The sequence below is a fragment of the Jaculus jaculus genome, chromosome 9, assembly GCF_020740685.1.
Source record: "Jaculus jaculus isolate mJacJac1 chromosome 9, mJacJac1.mat.Y.cur, whole genome shotgun sequence".
In the NCBI taxonomy this organism is placed as follows: Eukaryota; Metazoa; Chordata; class Mammalia; order Rodentia; family Dipodidae; genus Jaculus; species Jaculus jaculus.
Window position 1 is genome coordinate 114,381,020 of NC_059110.1, and position 27,936 is coordinate 114,408,955.

At 48.5% G+C, this 27,936-nt stretch overlaps 2 protein-coding genes and 1 non-coding gene across 7 annotated transcripts in view; all 3 read right to left on the reverse strand.

The window, feature by feature from the left end:
* Nucleotides 1–550: 550 nt before the first annotated feature.
* Ghdc (GH3 domain containing) lies at nucleotides 551–5,324 on the reverse strand. Of its 2 annotated transcripts, none has more exons than XM_004655369.2 (9): nucleotides 5,231–5,324; nucleotides 4,540–4,808; nucleotides 4,105–4,226; nucleotides 3,497–3,998; nucleotides 2,860–3,052; nucleotides 2,657–2,728; nucleotides 2,450–2,583; nucleotides 2,005–2,090; nucleotides 551–1,791 (listed from the first exon to the last, which is right to left on the reverse strand). In XM_004655369.2, the coding sequence occupies exons 2-9, from the start codon at nucleotides 4,793–4,795 to the stop codon at nucleotides 1,573–1,575; spliced, it is 1,584 nt and encodes a 527-aa protein (XP_004655426.2). In that variant the 5' UTR covers nucleotides 4,796–4,808; nucleotides 5,231–5,324; the 3' UTR covers nucleotides 551–1,572. The 2 variants fall into 2 exon arrangements, with proteins under 2 accessions (XP_004655426.2, XP_045013844.1); XM_045157909.1 differs by having other exon boundaries at nucleotides 5,255–5,317.
* Nucleotides 5,325–12,148: 6,824 nt separating this feature from the next.
* Nucleotides 12,149–27,936, reverse strand: part of Stat5b (signal transducer and activator of transcription 5B) — a 100,679-nt gene continuing 84,891 nt past the window's right edge. For 3 of the 4 annotated variants that reach the window (XM_045158214.1, XM_045158212.1, XM_045158213.1), the window contains 7 exons: nucleotides 27,100–27,306; nucleotides 25,214–25,308; nucleotides 24,383–24,513; nucleotides 22,097–22,267; nucleotides 16,258–16,309; nucleotides 15,421–15,525; nucleotides 12,149–14,745 (listed from right to left, as the gene is read on the reverse strand). In XM_045158214.1, coding sequence (XP_045014149.1) covers nucleotides 14,619–14,745; nucleotides 15,421–15,525; nucleotides 16,258–16,309; nucleotides 22,097–22,267; nucleotides 24,383–24,513; nucleotides 25,214–25,308; nucleotides 27,100–27,306 — 888 coding nt within the window. In that variant the 3' untranslated portion in view covers nucleotides 12,149–14,618. Of the gene's footprint in view, nucleotides 14,746–15,420; nucleotides 15,526–16,257; nucleotides 16,310–22,096; nucleotides 22,268–24,382; nucleotides 24,514–25,213; nucleotides 25,309–27,099; nucleotides 27,307–27,936 lie in introns of those variants that run through there. The other variant, XM_045158215.1, reaches the window with a different exon arrangement.
* LOC123463703 lies at nucleotides 18,576–18,682 on the reverse strand. Its single transcript, XR_006639093.1, has one exon. It is a non-coding gene; the product is annotated as a U6 spliceosomal RNA (small nuclear RNA).

Genomic DNA, 27,936 nt, shown 5'->3' on the forward strand with positions numbered 1-27,936 from the left:
GCCTCGAACCAGGGTCCTTAGGCTTCACAGGCAAGCGCTTAACCGCTAAGCCATCTCTCCAGCCCTACGTTGTTCTTTTGAGGCAGGGTCTCACTCTAGCTCAGGCTGACCTGGAACTCACTCTGTAGCCCCAGGCTGGCCTTGAACTTACGGCTGTTCTTTTACCTTAGCTTCCCTAATGCTGGGACTAAACGTGTGTGCCACTATGCACAGCTTTTAATACTTTAAAAAAAATTATTTATTTATTTGAGAAAGAGAAAGAGAGAGAGAGAGAATCAGATAGGAAGAGAATGGGCGTGCCAGGGTGTCCAGCCGCTGCAAATGAACTCCAGATGTATGAACCACCTTGTGCATCTGGTTTGTGGGTCCTGGGGATTCAAACCATGGTTCTTTGGCTTTGTAGGTAAGTGCCTTAACAACTAAGCAATATCTCTAGCCCTTGATACTTTTTAAAAATATTTTCATCTTTATTTACTTCAGAAAGAGGGAGGCAGAGGGAGAGAGAATGGGTGCACCAGGGCCTCCAGCCACTGCAAACGAATGCCAGATGCGTATGCCTCCTTGTGCATCTGGTTTTACATGGGTCCTTGGGAACTGAACCTGGGTCCTTTGGCTTTGCAGGTAAGCGCCTTAACCGCTAAGCCATCCATCCAGCCCCCTTGATACTGTTTTAATGTGAATACTAGCTTCCCCCATGCCCACCATGGAAGTGATTTTTGGGTGCTGGGCAGGTAGGAGCCCAGTGCTAAGGCAGCGTTGGGGAAGATGGCAAGAGCTCCTCCATCTTTGAGCTGTGCTTGGGATGGGGTGGTAGGGAACATCTGTTGAGTTGTGCCAGGCCATGGTGGGAGCCTTTGAAGGATCCTGTGGGCATACAATCCTGCGAGCTGACACAGCCAGAATGAAGGGTCGAGGAGAAGCTCTGGAGCTCAGGGTGGAAGAATGGAGGGACCAGAGAAGAGAGGCCAGGCTACAAGAGGCGCAGTGTGCATGAGACTCCACATGGCTTCCCCGAAGCAGACCAAGTCCAGAATCTGGTTACAAGAGGTTTACTTAGGAGTTGATCCCAGAGACAGAGTAAGGGAGTGGGCAAGTGAGGGAAGGGAAGAGGAGGGGAGGGCTAAAAAGAACATCAGAGAGTGGGTTACAGCTACTTGGAGCCCTCAGGAAGTCATTGATAATACCTGTCCCACACGGAGACAATGACACTGAGGTCTTTTCTCACTTATTCCTGCTCCTTAGGGACTGAGATGACTTTCCGGAGGCATTAGCTCATACCACTTTCAGCTCATGCGGTACCCTGGTCAAGCACATGAGTGGGGCCAGGGAGTCCCATCAGGCTGAGATGCGGGAAGCACTGGGGGTATGTCTGAACTTCCCAGTGGTGTTCTCCAAGGTGGGCCCAATCCTGCACCTCAGAACTGGCCAATGAGTCCAACTTTTCCCCAAGGCTAAGTAGCTCTGATGGACCCATGTCAGGTGACCTCTGTTCCTGGGCCTCACCGTCCAGAGACGCTCCCGAGGAAGGAGTAAAAGTGGCCTTAGAGGGCAGAGGGGCAGCAGCAGCCTTGGCTAGGACACCGCTCTTCTCTGCAGGAGCTGGGCCAGGTGCTTGTGCCTGAGGACCCGGGGCATCTCGGGAGGAAAGGAGGACGAAGGGCTGGCCGCCAGGGCCTCCCGGAGCACTCTGAAGGCCCCCGGCCTTACCAGATGGACTCTAGCAGAGCCCACGCTGCCTCGGAAGCGCAGGGACTTGTAGTGAGGAGAAATTTCCTGGAGGCAGTGGTCAAGCTGGGGACAGAACAGTGAGATGAGGCTGGACTATGGCCACATGTGCATGAGGTCTCCACGACGGTGCACTTAGGACTTAGTGTGTTGTAGGACACGTGCCTCCCTTCCCATGCTGCAGAAAGCGGCTTTCTGCGCCCGGCCCCCTTGCCTGGGAGCATGCATAGCAAAAGAGGCATGGAGGCCAGGCTCTGCCCTCGCCCTCATCTCTTTTACCTTCTCTCGATTCTCCTCCGACAGATTCCTCAGCCCTCTCAGGTCCACAAACACCTCATAGTGCGGCGCAGCGCCTGCACAGGAGTCTGGGGAGAAACCCCACCCACGAACACTCCCCGAGGTCAGGCTGCCTTCCGCGGCCAACACCCTTAGCCCTTTCACTTCTTCCCCATTCTGGGGTTCATGGGAAAAGCAGCGCTTCCTGGTGGCGAGAGGAACAAACCCTGGGGAGCTTTGAGCCCACTCCTGAATGTGAGACAGGACAGGAGGAGAACGGAGGGAGACTGCAGCAGGAGGGAGGGGGCTAGGTATGGAGAAGGGCTCCTGCTAGGAGCAGTGCCGGAGGCTGTTCAATCTTCTTAGACCCCTGGCTAGGTAGGTGTAGGTTGGGGGCGTGGGATAACCAGCCCAGGAAATGGAGGCAGGAGCTGATGGGAATGCTTACCCAGAATGTGGCTCTCCACACAGCTGTGATCCAACAGTTTGGCCCCTGGCCACTGCCCCACTGCCTGGGCCAGGGCCTCTGAGAACACTTTCTCACTAGTAACTTCTCCCCGCACACTCAAGGCCTGGCCCAACCTGAAGGAAGGAGGAGGGAGTGGAGCCCAGGGCATAAGGACATAAGCCCCTCAGCATCCCTGGGGTCACCTACCTGTAGGTGAATCTGACAACGGGACATTGATTGTAGATGCCAACTACTTGTACCACATCACCCAGTCTGCACCTGATGGTGTGGGGTTGACAGAGAGAGAGAGAGAGAGAGAGAGAGAACACTCATGGTCTCCCTCCTCCCCCTCCCCCAACGCACACAAGCGTCAGAGGGCCTGAGGTAGCAGGGGCCGGGCAGGGCATCACCTGGTCAGGCTTGTGTGGTCAGTCAGCACCAGCTCATACTCCTTGTCTGTTTGGGCCTCAACCAGGAGGAGAGTGGAGGCCGCCTCCTCTTGAGTTCCTTCCCCGACTGGGAGCAGTTCAATAAAGGGGGCTCCAGGAGGCAGAAGGTAGAATCTCTGAGTCTTCTCTGGCCACAGGTTCAAGCCCACCACTCCTGTGGGGAACAAAGCACTTCCTTGTGGACAACCTGGTGGTGCATTGCTTCCTGCTGGACGACAGCAGGAAGCAATGTGTCCCCTTGGATCCCAAGCCTGGCTCTTCTGAGTGTCTGAGCCTACTGCTGTATCCTCCCCGCAGCCCCTGGGTTCGCATCCCCTGCGTTCAGCTCACTCCCTTCTAGCCGTGTCTGGGAAGAGGTAGACAGCGCAGTGGTTGTGAAGGGACCAGAGCCGAGAGTCAAGCTTGGTACCAATGGGGGTCTGTGTCAGCCGCTGCCCGTCTGTGAGCCTTGCTCACTTGTGAATCAGGGCTGGTAACCCGCACAAACCAGGGCGCTGGGGAGGATTAGAGAAGACGAGTGTGTGGGACTCAATGTAGATTAATGGCTGGACTTCCTCTGTTTCTTGGCCCCGGCCCACCAACCCTACATCCAGCTGACCTCCAAAGGCAATGTAAGCAGGAGAGAAGAAGGCTAGCCCTTGGCACCACAAGGCCTCAAGGGCAGCCACAGCCTCAGCCTGGCCTCCTGCATCCAGAGTCACCACCACCTGCAGCTGTGGCCAGAGCCGAAGGGCCAGTCCTCGGGCTCCCTGCTCCAGGGCCTCCTGTATCTCAGCTGCCCGTTGGGGGAGAGGCGCTCCTGGGTTCCCGGCAGCTACTGCCTCAGCCAGCTCTTTTCCCTGGGCCTCCAGGCCCATGAAGATGTCCAAGAGTTCCACGGCAGTCCCCGCCTCCAGGGCCCTCAGCCCCGAGGACCTCAGTGCCTCCAGTAGTAGGGTCCGAGGGTCCTTGGCTCCAGAAGGGCTCACCCAGCCCAGGGCATGCCCAAGCCAGGGGAGAGGATAGGGCCATGGGGATGTAAGAGTCAGGCAAGCAGTACCTCCTGGAGCCAGCACCTCAGGGTAGGCCTTGTTTAAGGCTACCAGACCCAGCAGGGTGGCCTGAAGAGAGGTAAGAGAGGCCGTTGGTCAAGTCTCAGAGCCAGTGTGGGCATTCTTTGCCCATCCTAGTGAGAGGGTTTGGCTGTTAGCAAGAAGCTACGCTTACCTGTAGAGAAGCCTCCCCATGGTACTGGAGTGAGGCAGGGGCCAGGAATTGCCCCTTACTTTCTTCCTCCTGGTCTGGATTAGCTTTAGTCAGTGGGAGATGATTCCGGAAGGTATTCACATCTGTAGTCCCAAAGATACCCAGAAACACCTCAGGAAGCCACACTTTGCCATTTCAAGCAAGACTGGTGAGATTCTCGAGGGAGGAGCCCAGAACAAGCCTGGGTGTGTGTGCGTGTGCGTGTGTGTGTTGGGGTGAAGGCTTTACCAGAGCCCAAGTTCACTGTGATCAGAACAGCCAGATCAGACCTGGATAGGGCTCTGGGCCAGGCCATGCTGTGTCGGTGGCAGGTGAGGGGCATTCAGAGTCCAGAATCTGACCATCCTGTGGGGCTTCCGTCTGTTTGGCCCACCTCCCAAACACTAGGAAGCCCACCTGTGTTCCCCCCAGGAGGACAGCGGAGACCCTGGCCTTGCAGACACCACACAAGGGCCCGCTGCTGGCTCTGACCAGCGTGTAGGGTGCTCTGTTCTAGTCTCCTCTGCTGCCAAGCTGCTGCCCAGCCCAGCCCCACCCAGGCCATCTGGTGCCGGAGGTTAGTCAGCCAGGACAGCCGGGAATCCTTGGACCTTTGCTGCCAGAGCATGGCCAGGGGGAGCAGCAGCAGGAGCAGCAGCAGACACAGCAGCATGTCCACGCAGCTCCTGGAGGAGAAAGGATCACGAGTGTTTCCCCCATCTCACACACAAACACCACGCCCCAGAAAACCAGGGGCAGAGACATTTGGGAGGAAGTTAGTGCCCTGATGGGCTGGAGCTGTGGATAGGTTAAGACTTAGATACCCCACTGGACGGGAGTTCAGATCCTGCCTGGGCCACCTGCGAGTTTGCAGTCTCAGGCAACGCAGCTAGCGCTTAGTTCACTTCCTTATCTGCTCAGGGGAAAAAATAATGTCCTCCCCCGACCCCCAGGGAAAGGCTGAGCAAGGGGCCTGGCACATATGATTGCTTGACAGATGACATCTTTTACCCACTCCTGGAGTGGTTTTGCTTTCTCTCAGAATCTTCCCTGTCCCGGTACCCCATTTCTCTCCAGCCCTGAGCAATGGTTCTATGTCAGCATGCACCTGTTACAGCCCACTTCTGCCTACTTCCAGCACTTCGGGACCCTCAGTGTCCTTCAGTGGCCCTCAGTGCCTCTGGTCTCTGTATACATCCGGTCAGAAGGATGGAAAGATGGCTTTAAAGGGCAGGGCCCAGATGGGGAAATCCGGCCACACAGGGGAGGAGCTGGGGGGTGCTCTTAAAGGGACAGGTCCCTTAAGGGATGAAAAATTCGCTGCTGACAGATGAGAGTGTTAGGGCCAGTGTATCATGATCCAAACCAATGCAGGTGAGGGAAGAGAAATGCAGGTGTGGAAAAAAGCAGCGGGAGCTGGACATGGTGGCACATGCCTTTAATCCCAGAGTGAGGCATACTCGATTTAGAAGCAGGTTCATGACTGGGACCCTACCTTGAAAAACAAACAACAACACGTTTCTGGGTGTGGTGAATCATGCCTGTAATTCCAGTACCTGGGAGGAGAGGTGAAGGATCAGGAGTTCAAGGTCACCCTCAGATACACAGTAAATTAGAGGCTAGCCTGGGATACATAGAGGTAGTCTCAAAAAAGAAAAAAATGGGGCTGGAGAGATGGCTTAGCTGTTAAGTTGCTTGCCTGCTAAGTTTAAGGACTCAGGTTCCATTCCCCAAGTACCTGCGAAAGCCAGATGCACAAGGTGGCGCATGTGTCTGAAATTTGTTTGCAGTGGCTGGAGGCCTTGGTGTGTGCTCTCTCTCTCTCTCTCTCTCTCTCTCTCTCTCTCGTTTTAGGAGGTAGGGTCTTGCTGTCACCCAGGCTGACCTGGGATTCACTATGTAGTGTCAGGATGGCCTCAAACTCACAGCAATCCTCCTACCTCTGCCTCCTGAGTGGTGAGATTAAAGGCATGTGCCACCACGCCTGGCTTAAAATTTTTTTTAAATTTAGGGCTGGAGAGATGGTTTAGTAGTTAAGGTGCTTGCCTGAGAAGCCAAATTCAATTCCCCAGTACCCACATAAGCCAGATGCATAAGGTAGCACATTGTGTCTGGAGTTTGTTGGCGGTGGCTAGAGGCCCTGATATGCCAATTCTCTCTCTCAAATAAATACTTTTTTTTTTTTTTTTTTTAATTTAGGCTTGGAAAGAAGGCTTAGTGGTTAAGGCACTTGCCTGCGAAGCCTAAGTACCCATGTCCACTCTCCAGATTCCATGTAAGCCAGACGCATGATGCAAGCTCATAAGGTCGCACTTGCTCACAAGGTGGTACAAGCTTCAATTACAATTACAGTGGCTGGAGGATCTGGAGCACCAATTGTCACTCTCTCTCTCTCTCTTTTTTTTTTTTTTTGAGGTAAGGTCTTACTCTAGCTCAGGCTGGCCTGGATAATATGGAGTCTCAGGGTGGCCTCGAACTCATGGCAATCCACCTACCTCTGCCTCCCAAGTGCTGGGATTGAGGGCGTGTGTTACTACACCTGGCCTCGCTTTCTCTCTCTCTCTCTCTCTTGCATAAAAAAAAAAAGGTCAGTCTGTTGGGCTTGCTTCAAAAGAAAAGCTAAATTTATATTCACAAGGGGAGACAGAGAAAGATAGAGAGAGAGAAAGGGCATGCCAGGGCATCTAACCATTGCAAATGACGTCTGGATGCATGTGCCACTTTATAAATGTGGCTTTACGTGATTACTAGGGAATCGGATGTGGGTCCTTAGGTTTTACAGGCAAGCACCTTAATTGCTGAGCCAACTCTGCAGGCCACCTTTAATCCCTGAGTCATCTCCCAGTTCTCAGGTGCACTGCTTCTTATTCTTGGTTTGGTTTTTCAAGGTAGAGTCTCACTCTAGCTCAGGCTGACCTGGAATTCACTATGTACTCTCAGTGTGGCCTCGGACTCACAGCCATACTCCTACCTCTGCCTTTCGTGTTCTGAGATTAAAGGCAGGTTTTTTTCTTTTCTTTTCTTTCTTTCTTTGTGTGTGTGTGTGTTTATGAGAGAGAGAGACAGAAAGAGAAAGAGAAAGAGAGAGAGAATGGGTATGCTAGGGCCCCGAGCCTGTGCAAACAAACTCCAGATGCGTGTGCCACTTTGTGCACAAGGGTACTGGGAAATTGACCCTGGGTCGTTAGGCTTTCAGGCAGGCGCCTTAACTGCTAAACCATCTCTCCAGCCCCTCAGTTGAGTTTCTTTAACCAGATCCGTACTCTTCTCATGTCCCAACCTCACTTTGGTTCTTTTTATAAGTCCTTGCATTTGCCTATTTATTTATTTAAATTTGAAAAGCAGACTGCCTTGTTTGGATACTCAACTACCTTACAATGTCCTACAAATGGACTTTGAGAACTCTTGTTCTGAGGTTTTAGCCCGGCAAGAAACTACTCACATACCCTTGACTAAGGAATGGGCTTCCTCATGGGGGATGGCCAGTTTCTTTCTTTCTTTTTTATATTTTTATTTATTTATTTATTTGAGAGAAATAGGCAGGGGGGGGAGAGAGAGAATGGGTGCACCAGGGCCACCAGCCACTGCAAACAAACTCCAGATGCATGAGCCACCTTATTCATCTGGCTTACATGGGTCCTGGGGAATCGAACTGGGGTCCTTGGGCTTCACAGGCAAGTGCTTAACTGCTAAGCCATCTCTCCAGCCCCAGAAGGTTAATTTCTTAACAGAGCATGCAGCTTCAGGAGGGCCATGCGTTGGCGGGGGTGGGGTGGGGTGGTGGGGTGAGGGAGGAAACAAACACCCACCTAGCCAGCCAGATCAGCTGAATCTACCGTGCTGATCAGTAGGGTGACACACGTCTCAGATCACTTTCTTTGAACTCATTATGTAGTTAAGGGTGACTTTGTATCTCTGTCCCTCCTGCCTCTCCCTCATGAGGCTGGGTACTGTAGTCATGAACCATTATACCTGGTTTTATGTGGTGCTAGGGATCCAATGCAGGCTTCATGAATGCTAGCCAATACTACCTACTGGGTCACTTCCTCGGCCCTTCTTTTTTTTTTTTTAAACTATTTATTTATTTATTTATTTGAGAGCGACAGACACAGAGAGAAAGACAGATAGAGGAGAGAGAGAATGGGCGCGCCAGGGCTTCCAGCCTCTGCAAACCAACTCCAGACACGCGCGCCCCCTTGTGCATCTGGCTAACGTGGGACCTGGGGAACCGAGCCTCGAACCGGAGTCCTTAGGCTTCACAGGCAAGCACTTAACCGCTAAGCCATCTCTCCAGCCCCTTCTTTTATTTTATTTTATATTTATTTATTTACAAGGGGAGATAGAGAATATTGTGTCCAGGGAGAACCCGGGTTGTTAGGCTTTGCAGGCAAGTGCCTTACCCACTGCGTCATCTCTCCAGCCCCCTGCTTTGAGTTAATAACAGATCAATCGTATATAATCCACAGGCCATGCAAATTACCCATTTAATGTACAATGGGCTCTAGTGTGCCCACAGGTACAAACTAACATCATAGTCAATTTCATACCAGTGTCATCACAAACAAACTCTGAGCTCTTTAACCATCATCACCTCCCAATCTCTTCTCAGCTGCTAAACAAACAGAACCTCATTTTCTATCTCCAAGATTTGCCACTTTTGGACATTTCATATGTAAGGAATCATACAAGGTGCAGTCTTTTGTAGCTAATTTCTTTCTTTTTTTCAAGGTTGGGTCTCACTAGCCCAGGCTGATCTGGGATTCACTATGTAGTGTCAAGGTGTCCTCAAACTCTCCACAATCCTCCTACCTTTGCCTCCCGAGTGCTGGGATTAAAGGCATGCACCACCATACCCGCTCTACTTTTTTTTAATTAATTTATTTTCAAGCAGAAAGAGAAAGTGAGAGAGAGAAAGAGAGAGAGAGGGAGAGAGAGAACAGGCCTCTTGCCATTGCCAACTAACCCTAGACACACGTGCCACTTCGTGAATCTGGCTTTATGTGGGTACTGGGGAATCAAACCTGGGCTGTCAGACTTTGCAAGCAAGTGCCTTTAACCACTGAATCATCTCTCTAGCCCTCCATCTGATTTCTTTCTCAGCAGAATCTTTTCAAGGCTCTTTCCTCCCTTCTTCCCTTCCTCCCTCCTTTCTTTCTTTCTTCTCTTTCTCTTTCTTTTTTTCTTTTTTGAGGTAGGGTCTCTCTCTAGCCCAGGCTGACCCGGAATTCATTCTGTTGTCTCATAGTGGCCTTGAACTCACAGCAATACTCCTACCTCTGCCTCCCAAGTGCTGGGATTAAAAGAGTGTTCCACCACACCTGGCTTTCAAGGTTCTTTCTTGTAGCACCATGTATGAGTACTTCACTTTTTTTTTTTTATTTGACAGAGAAAGAGGGAGAGAGAGAGGAAGAGAGAGAAAGAGAGAATGGGTGCGCCAGGGCCTCCAGCCACTGCAAACAAACTCCAGACACGTGCACTCCCTTGTGCATCTGGCTAACATGGGTTCTGGAGAATCAAATCTGGGTCCTTTGGCTTTGCAGGCAAATGCCTTAACTGCTAAGCCATCCCTCCAGCCCCTTCATTCTTTTTTTATTACTGAGAAATAATTCCAGGGTGTGGCTGCACTATATTTTATGAATTCATCAGTTGGGCTAGTGCTGTGATAGACATGTATGGACAAGTTTTTCTTTTGTTACTAGCCTGGGTATTTCTCTGCCTGCCTCTCACATGTATTTTGTTTCCAGATGGCTTCACTTTTTTTTTTTTTTTTTGAGGTAGGGTCTCACTCTAGCCCAGGCTGACCTGGAATTCACTAGGTAGTCTCAGGCTGGCCTTGAACTCATGGTGATCCTCCTACCACTGTCTCCCAAGTGCTGAGTTTAAAGGTGTGTGCCACCATGCCTGGCTCCACTTTGTTACCTGTATGATTTTCCTGTAAGCTCTGGGTCTGACATGTGTGCAATAACTCTTGCCTACTTGTTCTCCAGGCGTCATAATTTCCAGGTCCTGGCCTTGGTGCTTCTTGCTCTGTTACATATATGACCTCTGTCTGATCTCTGAGTCATTTGTTATTTATTTGCTTTTTTTTTTTGAGGTAAGGTCTCATTCCAACCCAGACTGACCTGGAACTCACTCTGTAGCCCAAGGCTGGCCTCGAACTCACAGTGATCTTCTAGCCTCCTGCATGCTGGGACGAAAGGTATGCACTACCATGCTTGACTTATTTATTTATTATTTTTTAATGTTTTTTTAATTTTTAAGTTTTTATTAACATTTTCCATGATTATAAAAAAAACGCCATGGAAATTTTTTTTTATAATCATGGAAAATGTTAATAAAAATTTAAAAATTAAAAAAAAAAGAAAAAAAAATCCCATGGTAATCCCCTCCCTCCCCACCCCCACACTTTCCCCTTTGAAATTCCATTCTCCATCATATTATCTCCCCATTACAATCATTGTACTTACATATATACAATAATTTTTTTTTTTTTTTGGTTGTTTTATTTTTGTTTTTTTAAGGTAGGGTTTCACTCTGGACCAGGCTGACCTGGAATTCACTATGTAGTCTCAGGATAGCTTCCAACTCAGTGATCCTCCTACCTCTGCCTCTAGAGTGCTGGCATTAAAGGCATGTGCCACCACTCCAGCTTGCTTTATTTATTTATTTATTTATTTATTTAATTTGAGGTAGGGTCTAGCTCAGGCTGACCTAGAAGCCTCCCCAGTGCTGGGATTAAAGGCGTGCACCACCACACCTGGCTATTATTTACTTTTGAGACAGGGTCTCATGTAGTCCTAGCTAGCATCAAACTAGCAGGTGATAACTTTGAAAACTTCTGATCCTCCTGCCTCTGCCTCCCAAGTGCTGGGATTACTGGCATGTGCCAATACACCTGGCTTGTGATAGGGTTGCTTAAAATGCAAATCTGGGACTAGAGAGACGACTTAGTGGTTAAGGCACTTGTCTGTGAACCTAAGTTTAATTCCCCAGTACCCATATAAACCAGATTTACAAGGTGGTGCATGCCTCTAGTTTGTAGTGGCTAGAGGTCCTGGTGTGCCCATTCTTTTTATCTCTCTTTGCTTCTTTATCTCTCAAATAAATAACTGTTTTTTTTTTTTTAAGAGTGAAAATCTGATCATTCCAATTTACTGAGATTTCATCTCTCACCATCCTGCTCAGGTGAAGTTCAGACTCAGCCTGGCATGGAAGCCACTGGGACCTTTCTCCTGCCAGCCTTACAGCCTCATCCCCAGCACAGCACTTCTCACAGGGTGAACGCTGGTCTGAGTGCTGCAAACCCTCACAGGCCGGGGGCATCTGGCTTATGTGGGTCCTGGGGAGTCGAACCTGGGTCCTTTGGCTTTGCAGGCAAGCGCCTTAACTGCTTAGCCATCTCTCCAGCCCCTCTTTTGTATTCTTAATGACTTTGGGGTGGCAGGAGCCAACATCCCATCATCACTGATCCCTCAGGCAAGAGCTCCCCCAGTGAATTAGAAGGATGGCTTTCCATGAGGAAGAGGGTGAGGAGGCTCTGAAATGGTTATTGGTCAACTTCCAAATATTTCAGGCTGCCTACTCCCAAGTTCTCTTTTTCAGGGTCACACTGATAGCTGTATAAGCGTTTCCTATTAAAGCCACCCTCGGCTGTAGAGATGCTTACTGGGAAAAGTGCTTGACCAGGTGCACGAAGACCTAAGTGCATTTCCTCAGGACCAGGTAAAATGCTGGGTGTGCTGACATGCCTGTAATACCCGAGCTGGAGACAGAAGGGCCCTCAGGGTTCTGGCTCCTCAGGGCTTGCTGGCCATGAGTTCTGGGTTCAGTGACAGGTGGAAAGCAACAAGGAAGGTATCTGATATCCATCTCTTGCCTCCACATGCCCGAACACTCATGTGTGCACCCACACAGCGCCTGGACACAGATGAACACATATGTATATATATATCCACACGTGCCAAAAAAAAATAAAATAAAGCCATTCTCCTTTATCATGCAATTGTAAGTAAAACAAGATTCAATATTGCCCTTCAGAAGACGCCTTTATTGTAACATAAAATACACAATTTTGTGACTGCTCCAAATTGTACACAATACTTTTTTTTTTTTTTGGTGGCTATTACTAATCTGCCTTGACACTAAATATGTATCTGAAATAAACAAAGTAAAAAGAAAAATTACAAAAAGTATACTTTCATTGTAAGAGATACCCACTTTGAGCCCCCTCCAGCTCTACCGAGCTCCACACACGCCACGCCACAAGCTGAGGCTCTCGACTTGTGCATGAGTGCCTGCCTGCGTGTGTGCGTGCCCGCCTGCCCACATGCGTGCCCGCGTGTGTGCGTGCCTGCCTGCCCGCGTGCATTGGGAGCAGGTGAGAGGCTGGGGCGGAGGTTTGCCCTCGCTTCTTCCTCTGGGTGCAGGAGCAGGGCAAAGAGAGACCAGAATGTAGACAGCAAGCAGACCTTCCAGTCAAAAGCCTCTCCCATCTCTAGACACAGCCTGGGTAAAACCCTGGGGGAGCTTAGCAAGGGTGCCAAAGCCTTTTTTATTTTTATTTTTAAAGCTTTTTTGACATCTTCCTCTCCAACCTGATGTCAATGGCAGAGTAAGACTGGAGCTACCGGAGGTGCCAGGATACTCTGCCCTATGCAGGCCAGTGTGAACGTGTGTCAAGTAAGTCCACACCCCTGCCAGGGTTGCTCAGACATACGGGTCATTTGAGTGACAGGCAGGGGAAAGGTTCTGTAAGCCAGGGTCCCCAAGTGGTTTCAACTGTTTCCCAACCTCACGGAGGGAATTTGGATCAAATCCTGAGGGGGAAGGAAGGGACTCAGCACCCTCTCCCTCCACATTGGTGCCCAGGTATGCACCTGAGGCAGAGAAGCTACTGCCAGGCATAGAAAAATCAGTGTATGGAACCAAGCCAAGGCGAACAGCAGCTTTTAAAGTCATCTTCCAATAAATAATTTACTACAGAGGAGTATTTCTTTTAACAGCAAAACACTGATAAATTCAGAAGTTATTTTTGTAAAAAAAATAGGTATATTTACTTGCACGTATAAAAATAAGGTTTTTGGGCCTTCCTCTCTCTGGGTGTGGCTCTGTCCTTGTTTTGGAGAGGGGGCCGAGGGGGCTTTGCAGGCCTGAGCGGTAAGCTCCCCCTCACCCCTCTTCCCACCTGCCTGCCGCAGCCCCTTCCTTCCTTCCCGGCATGACGCTGGGAAGGAAATTGCGGAACAAACGCCCACCGAGCCTTGTTTTGTTTTTACAGTTCACCAGACTTCCCAGCAAACCTGCTGACTGCATTTCCCCCAACTACCAGCACCCAACACCCAGCACCCTGCAGCGGGTGGCTGCCTGCTTGGCAGGCTGGCCCAGGCCCAGGTCACATTCCTGCCGGTGTGTGACAGTGAAGGGAAAAGGGGTGACCTGGGGACAGATGGCCCAGGATCTGATGCAGGAAGAGAGAAATTTGATGTCAAATTAGGATGTGAAGGGGAAAACATAAAAAGGCTCAATTTAGAGACAAAAACATCATTCTACATTTGCAAAAAGCCATTATCAGAAAGCCTAGAGGGGGAGGCACCGGGGGTCCAAGCCCAGAGCTTGGAGCCACCGCTGGGCACGCCATGCCACTCTGGCAGAGCAGAGAAGCAGGAACTGTCAGCTCTCTGGTCGGTGGCCCTCCTTCCTTCCCTCTGTCTTGCCGAGCATGACTACACTGGTATACACACTGAGAACCGAGTGGCAATTCCAGAAACAGGGACAATAAGCAAAGGCGGGTGGGGGGGGGGGGGAGAAGAGCAGAACAAAGACATGGTGTCAGGATGGGTTCAGTGGGATGGGAGAAAACCATCACCCGTCCACAAAACCTGTGACTGCGCTCAACCACCTTCTTGGCCCCGCGCGGGCAGAGAAGAGGGGGCACGGGAGGACTGGCTTTCTTTGCCAAAAGGCAGTCGATAGGCAGAGACGATGGCAGTCTGCACGGACTGCCTGGCAGAGAGATGAAGACTCCCCAGAGAGGAGGTGGCTTTTCCTCCCTTTGTCCTTCTTTGCGTGAACAGTCACATGTCGAAGTTCGGCCACCTTTACGACACATGGCCGGGTTCCAGGGTTCATAGAACTCGCTGCCTTTTTAAGCACAAGGTGAAAACAAGCCCAGCCTCTGGTGCCCAGGTGCCACAGCTAGACTCTGGACAGCAAGGAACAGAAGACACAAACACACGCGCGCGCACACACACACACCCAAAAAACCCACAACAAAACAAAACCACAAGGTGCAAACTCACACACGCACACTCACACTCACAACGTATACTCACTCCTTTCACTGGTGCCACTATGCACAGAAACACTAAGGTCACAACTAGTATTAACACTTCACATTATGAATATTGTTTCCAAAGAGAAGCGATTCATGGAATTAAACCATCCACAAGAGGAGTTCCTCGGGCAGGGATGACGAAGTTGAAGATGGCGAGGTCGGGTCATGACTGCGCGTGCGGGATCCACTGACTGTCCATGGGCCGGCCCAAGAGCTCCTCCACCCGCCGCGCCACGTCCATCGTGTCTTCCAGGTCGAAGTCCCCATCGGTGTCAAGGACCGAGTCAGGGCTTCTCAGGGAAAGGCAAGAGATGAAGGGGACGGAGGAAAACGGTCAGAGGTCACCTCAAGTCCCACAAAGCCCCCAGGTGGAGAGACCTAAGCTGCTTAGCCCCTCAGCCTAAACCCTCGCTCAAATGATCTCTCGATCTGAACGTGGGGAAGAGAGGTCTTTGCTGGGTGGTTCTACAGAGACTCAGACCCCAACACTCACCCAAGCTGCCCAACATGGGCTGTGTAGACACATCCAAACCCCACCCAGTCCTTACACAAAGCATGGAGGGGCAAATTGCCGGGCGTGGTGGCGCATGCCTTTAATCCCAGCACTCGGGAGGCAGAGGTAGGAGGATCGCTGTGAGTTTGAGGCCACCCTGAGTCTATGCAGTTAAATCCAGGCCAGCCTGAGACAGAGTGAGACCCTACCTCTAACCCCCCCCCTAAAAAAAAAGCACGGGGGAGGATCTCATTTTCAGGAGAGCAGATATCATTGTCCCAAGGCCATATGAAGCTATCTTCTCTCCCTCCCATAGGATCAGAGCCCTAGCCTAGGAAGGACAGACAGGGTCAGAGGCACCAGAGTGCTTTGTCCTTGAGCTTTCTAGCGCTTTAGCCTAAGGCCAGGGCTATAGGTAGCTGTCAGGGACAGAACATAAAACACCAGGAACCCCGATAAGAACAAGACTTACTTCTGTGGGTACATGTTGTAGTGAGCCTGGGCGCACACCGCCGGGGAGGGGGCCTGGTCCATGTAGGTCGGGCCAGCGCCAGGGTCTGCGGATGCACTCGCGAACCTGGAGAAGGAAGGGAATCAGGGCTTCAGTGGCCAAAGGCCAGCGGTGCGCCCGCGACAGGGACTTAGGGCATCTTTTTTTTTTTTTTAAAGTATTTTAATTAATTAATTTGCAAGCAGAGAGAGATAGAGAGAATGGACACACTGAGGCCTCCAGCCACTGCAAATGAACTCCAGATGCATAAGCCACTGTGTGCATCTGGCTTTGCATAGGAACTGGGGAATTGAATGAACCCAGGTCCTTAGGCTTTGCAGGCAAGCACCTTAACCACTAAGCCACCTCTCCAGCTCCTCCTTTGAGTCTTTAACCTCTTTAAAAAAAAAAGATAAAGATGGAGGCTGGAGAGGTGGCTCAATGGTTAAGGTGCTTGCCTGCAAAGCCTAAGGACCCAGGTTCAATTCCCCCTTTTCCACATAAGCCAGATGCACATGGTGGTGCATGTGAGTGAAGTTTGTTTGCAGTGACTAGAGGCCCTGGTGCACCCATTCTCTCTCTCTCTCTCTCAAATAAATAAATGATAATTTTTAAAAAGACTACAAGGGACCCAGCTTTTAAGCATGGGGTCCTGAGTACTGTATTGGCCACAGCATGACCAAGCTCAGATCCGTGTTGTGGTCTCAGCCAGGGTTCCCAGGGGGATTGGGGATTCTGGGTTTAGCAGGGTGGGGAGGTAGGTGTTGGGGGCCAAATATATAGCATTGGGAGCCACAGAGCCCGGCCCGGGACACTTACTCAGGGACCACTTGCTTGATCTGCGGTTTCACGTAGCCGTCGACTGCTTTAGCTGCCAAGGAGAGAGTGGGGGTGAGAACCAAAATTTTCAAATGAAATAAAAATGCCAGTTCCCTTAAGAACCCCATCTTGGGCTGGAGAGATGGCTTAGCTGTTAAGGCATTTGCCTGGGAAGCTTAAGGACCCATGTTCAACTCTCCAGGTCCCATATAAGCCGGATGTACAAAGTGATGGACATGTACAAGGTCATACATGCACCAAGGTAACACATGCATCTGGAGTTCGAGCACAGTGGCTGGAGGCCCTAGCATGCCAATTCACTCTGTCTCTCACTCTTGCATTTAAAAAAAAAAAAAAAATCCCCTCCCATCTCCCATAAGACACAGTCTTCTTCTAATCTCATCTTGGGACACGACATAGTATTTCACTTTTCCGTCTCCTGGAAAACCGAGAAGCTTAACACTAAAAGTGCAAATCTAGTATCTTCTATGTTGGTGAGGATGTTTCAAAAAATCTTCCTGAGCTGGGCATGGTAGCACATGCCTTTAATACCAGCTTTTGGAAGGCAGAGGTAGGAGGATAGCTATGAGTTCGAGGCCACCCAGAGACTACATAGTGAATTCCAGGCCTGCTTGGGCTAGAGTGTGACCTCACCTTGAAAAACAAAGCAAACAAACAAAAACAATTGTCCAAAGCTGGGCGTGGCAGTGCAGGCCATCATAGGAGGATGAAGTTAGTTTGAGGACAGCCTGGGGCTATAGAGTGAGTTCTAGATCATCTGGGCTAGAGAGAGAGACCCTACCTGGAAAACAATAACAAAAACAAAACAAAACAAAACAAAAAACCCAGAAACACCTGCAACATGTAGAAAATAGAAAATAAATCAGGCATGGTGGCACATGCCTTTAATCCCAGCACATGGGAGGCAGAGAGAGGAGGATTGCCCTGAGGCTACCCTGAGACTACAAAGTGAATTTCAGGTCAGCCTGGGCTAGGTAGACCCTACTTTGAAAAAAACAAACAAAAATATATATACATATGTATTAAAATGTCCTGGATATCCATGACCTCATAGTGCCTGACACTACCCACACAAGACCATCATAAGAGGAGGGAAAGACCATGACATCCAAATAAAAGAGAGACTCATTGAGATGGGGAAGGGATATGATGGAGAATGGAATTTCAAAGGGGAAAGTGGGGAGGAGGGAGGGAGGGTATTACCATGGGATACTTTTTATAATCATAGAAAATGTTAATAAAAATTGAGAAAAAAACATATATGTATATATAAACTAGATATTGCTGTATATATCTCAGTCAACTGCCAATGGCATACATATTGTGAAAAGAAAAATGTCTGATTTTTGTGTCACTAGAGCTTGAACCCAGAGCCTTGCTCCTGCTAGGCCAGTATTCTATCCCCCTGGACTTATACCCTCAGTCCTCTTTTGAACTTTTTTTTTCTCAATTTTTATTAACATTTTCCATGATTATAAAAAATATCCCATGGTAATACCCTCCTTCCCCAACCCCTTTCCCCTTTGAAATTCCATTCTCCATCATATCCTCTCCCCATCTCAATCATTGTACTTACATATATATATACAACACCAACCTATTAATACCCTCCTCCCTTCCTTTCTCTTCCCTTTATATCTCCTTTTAACTCACTGGCCTCTGCTACTGAATTTTTTCGTTTTTGAACTTTTTTTTCAAGATAGTGTCTTACTCTAGCCCATGATGACTGGGAACTCACTGTAGCCCCAGACTGGCCTCAAACTCCCATCAATCCTCCTAACTCAGCCTTCTGAGTGCTGCGGTTAAAAGTATGCACTACCACACCTGGCTGAACTTTTTTGTTTTGAGATAGGCTCTCAAATTGCCCAGGTGGGCACTGAATTCACTCTTTAGCCCAGGCTGCCCTTGAAGTTTTGATCCTTCTGCCTTAATTTCCCAAGTAGTTGGGTTTATAGGCCTGTGACAACTAGGCACAGCTAGGAAAAAAAAAAAAAAAGCAAAACAAAACAACAACAACAAAAAACCCTTTAAAAGTTCAAAGTTGAGAGCAGAGAGGTGATTTAGCAGTTAAGGCATTTGCTGGCAAAGCCAAAGGACCCAGGATCGATTCCCTAGTACCCATGTAAAGTGCACAAGGTGGTACATGAGTCTGGAGTTCATTTGCAGTGGCTTAGAGGCCCTGATGTGAGCTCTCTCTCTTTCTCAAATAAATACATTATGTGTGTGTGTATATATATATATATATATATATATATATATATATATATATATATATATATATATTTTTTTTTTTTTTTTTAAATATGGGACCCTTCACGAATTTGCATGTCATCCTTGCGCAGGGGCCATGCTAATCTTCTCTGTATCGTTCCAATTTTAGTATATGTGCTGCCGAAGCGAGCACATCAAATAGATAAAATATTTAAAAGTTGAAAGTTGAGAGCAAAAGATGGAACTTTGATGGTGCTTTAGTCGTGATTCAAGAGCTTCAGGTCCTGGGTTTGATAGCCCCAGAACCAAGAAGAAAAAAAAAAGGTGTGTATGTGGGGTGCTTGTTGAAGATGTAGAGGGGTTCACGCTGCACATCCTGGGGACACCACTGGGACGAGCAGGGGAAGTCATGAGAGGACACATTTCTGTCACATCAGGAAGGATGTCATTCTGAGAACTGTCACCACCATCACCCCATCTCCCCACTCTGGATACCTATGTGGAAGAACTGCTTTTCTTTTTTTTTTTTTAATTTTTTAAAATTTATTTATTTGAGAGCGACAGACACAGAGAGAAAGACAGATAGAGGGAGAGAGAGAATGGGCGCGCCAGGGCTTCCAGCCTCTGCAAACGAACTCCAGACGCGTGCGCCCCCTTGTGCATCTGGCTAACGTGGGACCTGGGGAACCGAGCCTCGAACCGGGGTCCTTAGGCTTCACAGGCGAGCGCTTAACCGCTAAGCCATCTCTCCAGCCCTCTTTTCTTTTTCAAATATTTTATTTATTTACTTTTTTTGAGAGAGAAAGAGAGAGAGAGCACGCAAAAATGAATGGGCACACCAGGGCCTCCAGCCACTGCAAACATACTCCAGAAACATGCACCACCTTGTGCATCTGGCTTATGTGGGTTCTGGGGAATCGAACCTGGGTTCTTAAGCTTCACAGGCAAGCGCCTTAAACATTAAGCCACCTCCCCAGCCTGAAGAACTGCTTTTCTTGTCCTTGGATGCCTCCAAGCAATAGGAGCACAGGCAGAAACCTCTTGCTAAGGGTTCTCTGCGCTGGCCACCTTCTAGTCTCTCAGTGGACATGTGCGTTTCTGCTTGGCCACCCGTGCTTTCTGTACGTGGAGGGTAATCTGAGTGAGAGCTGCCAGTGCCCACGCTGGCTGAGAAGCACATCCTGATTCTGGGTCCCTGACCGACACTGACATGACAGGCTGGAGACTAACTTGACAGTGACCTGGTCAGCCATAGTTGTTACCCTTTTAAGAGGCTGGTTTTGGAAATCCACCTAAGGAGGTGGTAAGAACGGACAGTCTGGTGTAGGTGATCACCTCTTCTTTCCCAGGAAAGGCCATACCCTGACTTCCTCAGTGGGGGGATTTCCTGAGCAGCAGAGTGCCAATTGGCCAGTCCACACGAGCAAACGACTTGTGGACCTCACACTGCCTCTTATCCTAACCTGCTGCTTCTTGGGCTTCCAGTGTCAAGGGCTACCTTTGCACGACAGCACTCTACACTCTGCAGGGAATGTGATAAAACCATAGAAAAGATTAAAAAGAGAGAGAGAGAGAGAAGAAAAGCTACAAGAAATAGGATTTTAATGGGGAGGTAAAATGATGTAGAATGGAATTTCAAAGGGGAAAGTGCAGGGGGGGGAGGTATTACCATGGGATATTTTTTATAATTATGGAAAATGTTAATAAAAATTGCGAAAATAAAAAAAAATTAAAAAAAGAAATAGGACTTTAGAGTCCATCTTAGCAGTGGCAAATAATCTAAAACTTCACATAAATCTGAACTGTTTTGTCCCCCACCCCCTAAAAAATATAACCATTACCTTAGGATTAGAAGGCATAACACACAAATGTGTGTGTGTGTTTGTGTACACGCCAGGCTCTCCTGCAAATGAATACTAGACATTTGTACCACTATATGTGTGCCTGGCTTTACATGGGTGTCTGGGGAAATGAACCTGGGTCAGGTTTTGCAATCAATATTTAACTGCTGAGCCATCTCCCCAGGCTCCAGAAAGTGCAGTATGAAACACAGACTTGAGGCTGGGGTCACAGCTCAGAGGTAAGGCACATGGTGTGCATGCTGAGTCACCGGGTTGATGACGAGCTTCATCACACACAAATGGACAAAGGAAAAAGGCCTCTACAGAAATCATAAGTCCTTGCAGTTTAGAAAATAAAATTTAAATGTTAAAAGTACAACAACAAAGAAAATAAGTGTTACATATGTAAAAGGTTAAGAATCTTTCTAGATAAAAATATAATTCCAGAGCCAGATGTGGTGGCACACGCCTTTAATCCCAACACTCGGGAGGCAGAGGTAGGAGGGTTGCCGTGAGTTCGAGGCCACCCTGGAACTCTATAGTGATTTCCAGGTCAGCCTGGGCTAGAGTGAGACCCTACCTCAAAAAACCAAAAAAGCAAAAAATAAAAAAATATATAATTTCAAGTTGTACATGATGGTGCACACTTTTAATCCCAACACTCGGGAGGCAGAAGTAGGAGGATCACTGTGAGTTCGAGGCCAGCCTGAGACTACAAAGTGAATTCCAGGTCCGCCTGGGTGGGACCCTACCTCAATAAAAAGAAAAAAGAAACAAAGAAAGAAAGAAAACAAGCAAGCAAAGGATGGAGAAGTGACAGGGAGAAGGGTAAAGTCTTCATTTCACTGTGGTGGTCAGGGGAGGTTACTGAGGAAATGACATTTTGAATAGACCTGAACAAAGTCAGGAAGCTGGCCTTGAAAAGATATGGCAAAAAAAAAAAAAAAAAAAAATCCTAGGCTAATGTATATATAGTACAGGTACAAAGAAGTATAGTGGGCACAGCTGGAATCCCCCCAGGGCCAGAAGGCCCATGCCAGCTAAGCTGGAAGCCCAGTGGTAGGGGGTGAGGTCAGAGCCCTTTGGCATGGGGGTAGGTCAGAGTGAATGGTTTGCACTTGGGTCAAGCCATCATCTTTCACCTTCTGTACCCTGATCTCCTGCCCTGACACACACACACACATGCACACACGCATGCACACAGTACACACTTCAGCAGACATTTGAGGCATAGCTACAGTCAGTAATGCAACCCAGCAACATCTAGCAGAGGTGGGAGGATCGCCGTGGGTTCTAGGCCACCCTGAGACTACATAGCTACATAGTGAATTCCAGGTCAGCCTGGGCTGGGTAGAGCAAGACCCTACCTCGAAAAAAATTGAAAAAAAAAAGCAAACAAAGCAATTTGTGGGAAGTAGAAGCAGGGGGATTGTGAACTCAAGACCGGCCAGGGCTACATGATGAAACCCTGTCTGGAAGGAAGAAGGGACGGAGGGAGGAATAAGAGGGAAAAGAAATGTGAGGACGCCTGTCTCCCCTTAATTGGTACTTGGGACCAATGGCAAATGTGCTGTCAGTGATGAACACGGCTGGGAGCTGGTGTCTGCCTGGAGATTGCTGGAGCAGCAGCGGCTGAGTATTAATCTCTGCGCACTCCATGCAAGAAAGAGACACACACACACACACGTGTGCGCATGCACAAACACAAACACCCCAAGCCAAACCAAAGTCACAACAGAATCCAATGAAAATGCGAACATTGTTACCAGTGGCAGGCTCGCAGGGGACTGGCGTGTAGTATTTGGAATACACTTCGTCTTTTGGCCGATCCGGAAACACGTAGATAAGGTAATGCAAGTCCCCCAGACGGTCAGCCAGGGACCGGATAGAGAAGTCTCTGGTGGTAAAAGGCATCAGATTCCAAAACATTCTTTCCTCTAGATCAACAAACAGAACAATCATATTCTAACCGTGATTTCTGAACAAAGGATCTCGAAGCCCTTATAATACATTACAAATGCAAGCTCTTCATTAAAATCCCTTCAAAAGAAACATTCATTTCAAAATAACCACAGGAGCTGGGTGTGGTGGCGCACACCTTTAATCCCAGCACTAGGGAGGCAGATGTAGGAGGACTGCCATGAGATTGAGTCCACACTGAGACTATATAATGAATTCCAGGTCAGCCTGGGCCAGAGTGAGACCCTACCTCGAAAAACCAAGAAAAGCCAAAAAAAAAAAAAAAAAAAAAAAAACAAACAAAAAAAACAAACAGGTTGTAAAGTACTTTTTATTTTTTCCCCTGAGGTAGGGTCTCATTCTAGCCCAGGTTGACCTGGCACTCACTAAATAGTCCCAGGCTGGCCTTGAACTCACAGCCATCCTCCTACCTCTGCCTCCAGAGTGCTAGGATTAAAGGCATGCGCCACCACACCTGGCTATCAAGAACTTTTAAAAAGTCATAGGGAGGGCTGGAGAGATGGCTTAGTGGTTAAGTCATTTGCCTTCAAAGCCGAAGGACCCAAGTTCAATTCCCCAGGACCCATGTAGGCCAGATGCACAGGGTGGTGCCTGCATCTGGAGTTTGTTTGCTGTGGCTGGAGGCCCTGGAGCACCCACTCCCTCTCTTTATCTGTGTCAGCATGGTGTCTTATTAAAAGAAAAAAATCATGCTGGTGAGATGGCTTAGTGGTTAAGGTGCTTACCTGCAAAGCCAAAGGACACAGGTTTGATTCCCCAGAACCCATGTAACCCAGATGCACAAAGTGGTGCATACATCTGGAGTTCATATGTAGCAGCTGGAGGCCCTAGTGTGCCCATTCTCTCTGTGTCTCTGCTTTTCTCTCTCCTCTCTCTCAAATAAATAAATAAATAGAAGTATGTTTAAAAAAAAAACAGTCATGGGGAGATAAGCTAGAGTCTCAATGATCTCAGGAGGGCTCAAGTTCAAACAGCATTCCATCTATCTCTTAAAGAAATGGCTTTTGCTAGCTGGGTGTGATAGCACACGCCTTTAATCCCAGTACTCGGGAGGCAGAGGTAGGAGGATTGCCATGAGTTCAAGGCTACCCTGAGATGACAGAGTTAATTCCAGGTCAGCCTGGACCAGAGTGAGACCCTACCTCGAGAAACAAAAAACAAAACAAAAAAAAAAAATGGTTTTTGGGCTGAAGAGATGGCTTAGTGGTTAAGGCGTTTGCCTGCACAGACAAAGGACCTCGGCTTGACTCTCCAGAACCCACATAAGCCATATGTACAAGGAGGTGCATGCATCTGGAGTTCGTGTGCAGTGGCTGGAGGCCCTGGCATACCCATTCTATCTGTCACTCTCACTCTTTCTCTCTGCCTTTTCCCCTTTCTCACTCTCTCAAATAAAACAAACAAACAAACAAAAAGTGGCCAGAGACCCTGGTGTACCTATTCTCTCTCTCTCTTCCTCTAAGAAAAAAAAAAAATCTAAAAAAGAAAGAAAAGAAAAAGGAACCATTTTTAATGACCTCAACCCCTGACTCTCTCTACACAAAGGAATTTAAGAGAGCAAGGAAGAATGCCCATGGCACACATCCGCACGTGCGGGCACCCCCCCACCCCAAACTAGCAAGCAAGCTACTCTCTTTTACTCTGAAGGTTACAGGAAAGAGCTGACATTCTTTGGTGGAAGTGGCCGTGGCAATGTCTTGTGTTAACCAGGAGAAGGGGTGATTAAGTGCTGTGTACTATCACTGCTCCGAGGCCTCCACACCCTCAAAGTGCTTCTTCACTGGCACGGGCTCAGGCTTGCATTTCAAAAGGGAAGCGGCTGAGATTCTGCAAGCTGCAGTCTTGCCTAGCTACCTCTGTGCTTCCCAAAATTAGAAACTGTCTTTCCTTACAATAAGCTTGTTCGTAGGCTGCTGTGTCATGGCTATGTTTGTGATTCCTGTAACTAGGGTCAGCCTCCACAACAACAAAAAAATATGTATCCAGTAAGTTTGTTAAAGTCATTTTGTCACAAAAGCAGCTAACTTTAGACACAAAGCCAAGATGTGTGTTAAAAAGGGAGGGTCACTCACGAGAATCAAACTTCCAGGCAATGGTGATGCCTCCAATTTCCGAGTCACTGAATCTCAGCAAGAAGGTCCCATCTGGCTTGTTGATGAGCAGGTCGTGGGCCTGTTGCTTGTTCACGAAACCCAAGATAGCCCTGATGAGTGACATATGAATGTCAGAAAGAAAACTGGTGTAGTTCCCCCCCTCCCCAGGTATAAACCTGGAATTTACTCTGTAGTCTCAGGGTGGCCTCAAACTCATGGTGATCCTCCTACCTCTGTCTCCTGATTGCTGGGATTAAGGATTAAAGGTGTGAGCCACCTCGCCTGGCCTGATGCATTTTTTCTCTGACTTAAAAGTTGATGACGGCTGGAGAGATTGGTTAGTGGTTAAGGCAACTGCCTACAAAGCTAAAGAATCCAGGTTTGATTCTCCAGTACCCACGTAAAGCCAGATGCACAAGGTGGAGCATGTATCTGGAATTTGTTTGCAGTGGCTAAAGGCTGTACTACCATTTCTCTCTCTATATATATATCTGGCTCTTTGTCTCTTAAATAAATAAACCAATGATTCTTGCCAGGCGTGGTGGTACATGCTTTTAATCCCAGCACTCAGGAGGCAGAGGTAGGAGGATTGCCATGAGTTCAAGGCTACCCTGAGACTACCCAGTGAATCCCAGGTCAGCCTGGGCTACAGCGAGACCCTACTTAGAAAAACACACATTTAGCTATATATTGATGATTCTAGCTGGGTATGCTGGCACATGCTTGTAGTCCCAGCTACTTGGGGGACTAAGGTGGGAGGATCACTGGAGCCCAGAGTTCAAGATAAGCCATAAAAAAAAAAAGTCTCACCCATCATTCCAATGAGGCTTAAGATGTTTTTTTAACACCTCCATCACGCCGTCAAACCACTGCCAGAAAGTGTAGTTCCGTCCCGGCAGGTTCTCCTGGTAGGAGAGGCAATAATAATGACCGTAACCGCTGGAGTATTACTTGCATCTCCTTAGCTGGGCAGATTGTGTACACAGAAAACAAGCACCTTCACAAGCATGCAAACAGCCCTGCCTCCCTCAGTTCTACCAAATCACCTTTCAACTCAAAAGACAAAGCTCAGAGAAAAGAGAGAGAGGGAGAGAAGGCCACCGTGCTGTGACAACCCCTCCGCTTGGAGCTGGCACATGGTCCCTGGCTATTTTTGATGTGAGGCCCAAGAAGACCAGTAGCCTGGGAGATTCTTAGAAATGCACTTTTCTTTTGGGGTGTGTGTATGGGGGGGGTAGTGCTCACCTCAAACCGGCTATGAATCACACATTTTAACAAGGAACCCAGTTGGCTCACAAATTTGACTTGGATTAGATCACACTGTAAGGACACTGTAAGGCCACAAAGACGGTAACATCACACAGACATTCCTGATAATTACCGGCCAAACACAGCTACCAGGTCCCACTACATTTGGAGGAGGGAGGGAGGCAGGAGCGTCACCAAAATGGCAACAACATGCCATTGAGAGCTTTGTTCCCCATCCGAGCTCCTCTGCCTAGCCACAAGCTTGCTGTTTCAACTAGTGGGCTCAAAACCATTCAGAAGGCTTAGACATCATGGGTTCTCTGAATTAAGGGCATTTAGAATATCGCAGTTGAGGGGCTCAGTGGTTAAATGCACTTGCTAACAAAGTCTACTGGCCCAGGATCCATTCCCAAACCACCCATGTGATGCTGGATGGGACATGGGTTTGCTGTGGCAAGAGACCCTGGTAGACACATATACATGTACAAAATCAGTCAATAAAAGTAAGGCACTTGGGTTGAGGGCATAAATAAAAAAAAGTTTAACTGAAAATCAAAGATCTGAGCTGGAGAGATGGCTCAGTGGTTAAAGATGCTTGTTTGCAAAGCTTGATGGCCAGGGTTCAGTTTCCCCAGTACCCATGGAAAGCTAGATGCACAAAGTGACACATGTATCTGGAATTTGCAGTGGCCCGAGGTCCTGGCATGCCCGTACTCTCTCTCTCTCTGCTTCTCTGTCTCTTTCAAATGTATGTATGTATGTATGTATGTATGTATGTATGTATGTATGTATGAAAAAAAATCAAGACATCTGAGCCAGGCATAGTGGCGCACACCTTTACTCCCAGCACTTGGGAGGCAGAGGTAGGAGAATCCCTGTGAGTGAGGCCAGCTTGGGACTACAGAGCGAGTTCCATGTCAGCTTGGGCTAGAAAGAGACCCTACCATGAAAAACCAAAAAGAAAGAAAGAAAGAAAGGAAATTGGAGATCTGGATCGCAATGGAAGGTGTGCCAGATGCCAGAGGAAATGTTTCCTTCACAGCATCTCCCTCCTCTGGTGGAGGGGCTCGTGGTGGCGGCGGAAGCCAGGGTTGGCAGACCACAGCAGAGCGGACAGACGGGAGAGAACCCTGGAACCGTGATCAACCCGGAGCTTAACGTGGGAGCTGGGCCCGCGTCTGCTTTCGCTTTGCCTTCTCTTTTTGAGAAAGAAGGAAAAGTGCATTAAGGAGAAAGTGCACTAACTGCCCTCAAAGCCCTGCTTACTTAAAGCAGATAGGAAAATCTGCAGTTTTCTCCACGAGGCCCGAATGACTCAGCTGCCCATCTGCTCGGAATCTCCCATCACTCTGGATGCATTGTATGGGAAATAGAAAGAACAGGGGCCCGGGGCAAACGAGTTGGAAGGATGGGACTGACGGCGGCGGGTGGCCCAGCCAGCTGCTCACCCTGTTGAACTGGGACCAGGACACGGACATGCCGTTGTAGTCCTCGAGGTGGGCGCTGCTGCTGTTGAACAGTTTCTGCGCCAGGAACACCAGGTTCTCCTTGGTCAGGCCCCGGTTGCTCTGCACCTCAGCCTTGAATTTCATGTTGAGAGCTTCGCACAGCTGCGGCCACAGCACTTTGTCGGGCACGGCAAATGGCACCCTGCCCTGGGAGGGAGAGAAGCCGGGAGCTTAGGAGAGATCAGTCGTGTGACTGATTCTGTCAGCCGCGATCCTACCACCAAAACAAAACATCATCAAGCTTTTGTCCTTAAGGACATAAACTCCCTGGAAGTTTAGAAATGGAAAAGACTGCTAGGTATGGTGACACACTCCTGTGAGCCCAGCACTTGGGAGGAAGAGGCAAGATCAGGCGTTCAAGGCCATCCATCCTCAGCTATATAGTGAATTCAAGGCTAGCCTGGGCTATTGCTCGTCCAAGTACACACACACACACAGAGTGGGCGCCCACAGGTACTTATTATATACACACATACATGAATGCACACAACAGTAATATTTGCCCTTGGCATCTTCTGCCAAGAAGTGTAGCTCAAAGTGAAGTAACTTGGCATGGAAGAGTGGAAATTTCTAGTTGGCAACTTTATTGAGAAACAGGTCAGAATATGAACTTTTAATAAGTTGCTTTTGAACCATTCAGTCAGTTGGTCAATGGGTACAAAGGTACAAGTAGGCAGGAGGAATAGGTTCTGATGTTCTAGCTCACGGTACAATGATTATAGTTGGTAATACTGAAGAGGAGAGAGAGGGAGAGATAGGGGGCATGTCAGGACCTCT

Excerpts from the sequence above, each read along its gene's own strand:
- Ghdc (XM_004655369.2), bottom strand. The coding sequence starts at position 4,795 with ATGCTGCTGTGTCTGCTGCTGCTCCTGCTGCTGCTCCCCCTGGCCATG. Across the intron at positions 4,227-4,539 it reads TCCTCCTGGGGGGAACACAG|ATGTGAATACCTTCCGGAAT; the intron begins GTGGGCTTCCTA and ends TTGGGACTACAG. Across the intron at positions 2,729-2,859 it reads GACCACACAAGCCTGACCAG|GTGCAGACTGGGTGATGTGG; the intron begins GTGATGCCCTGC and ends CCACACCATCAG.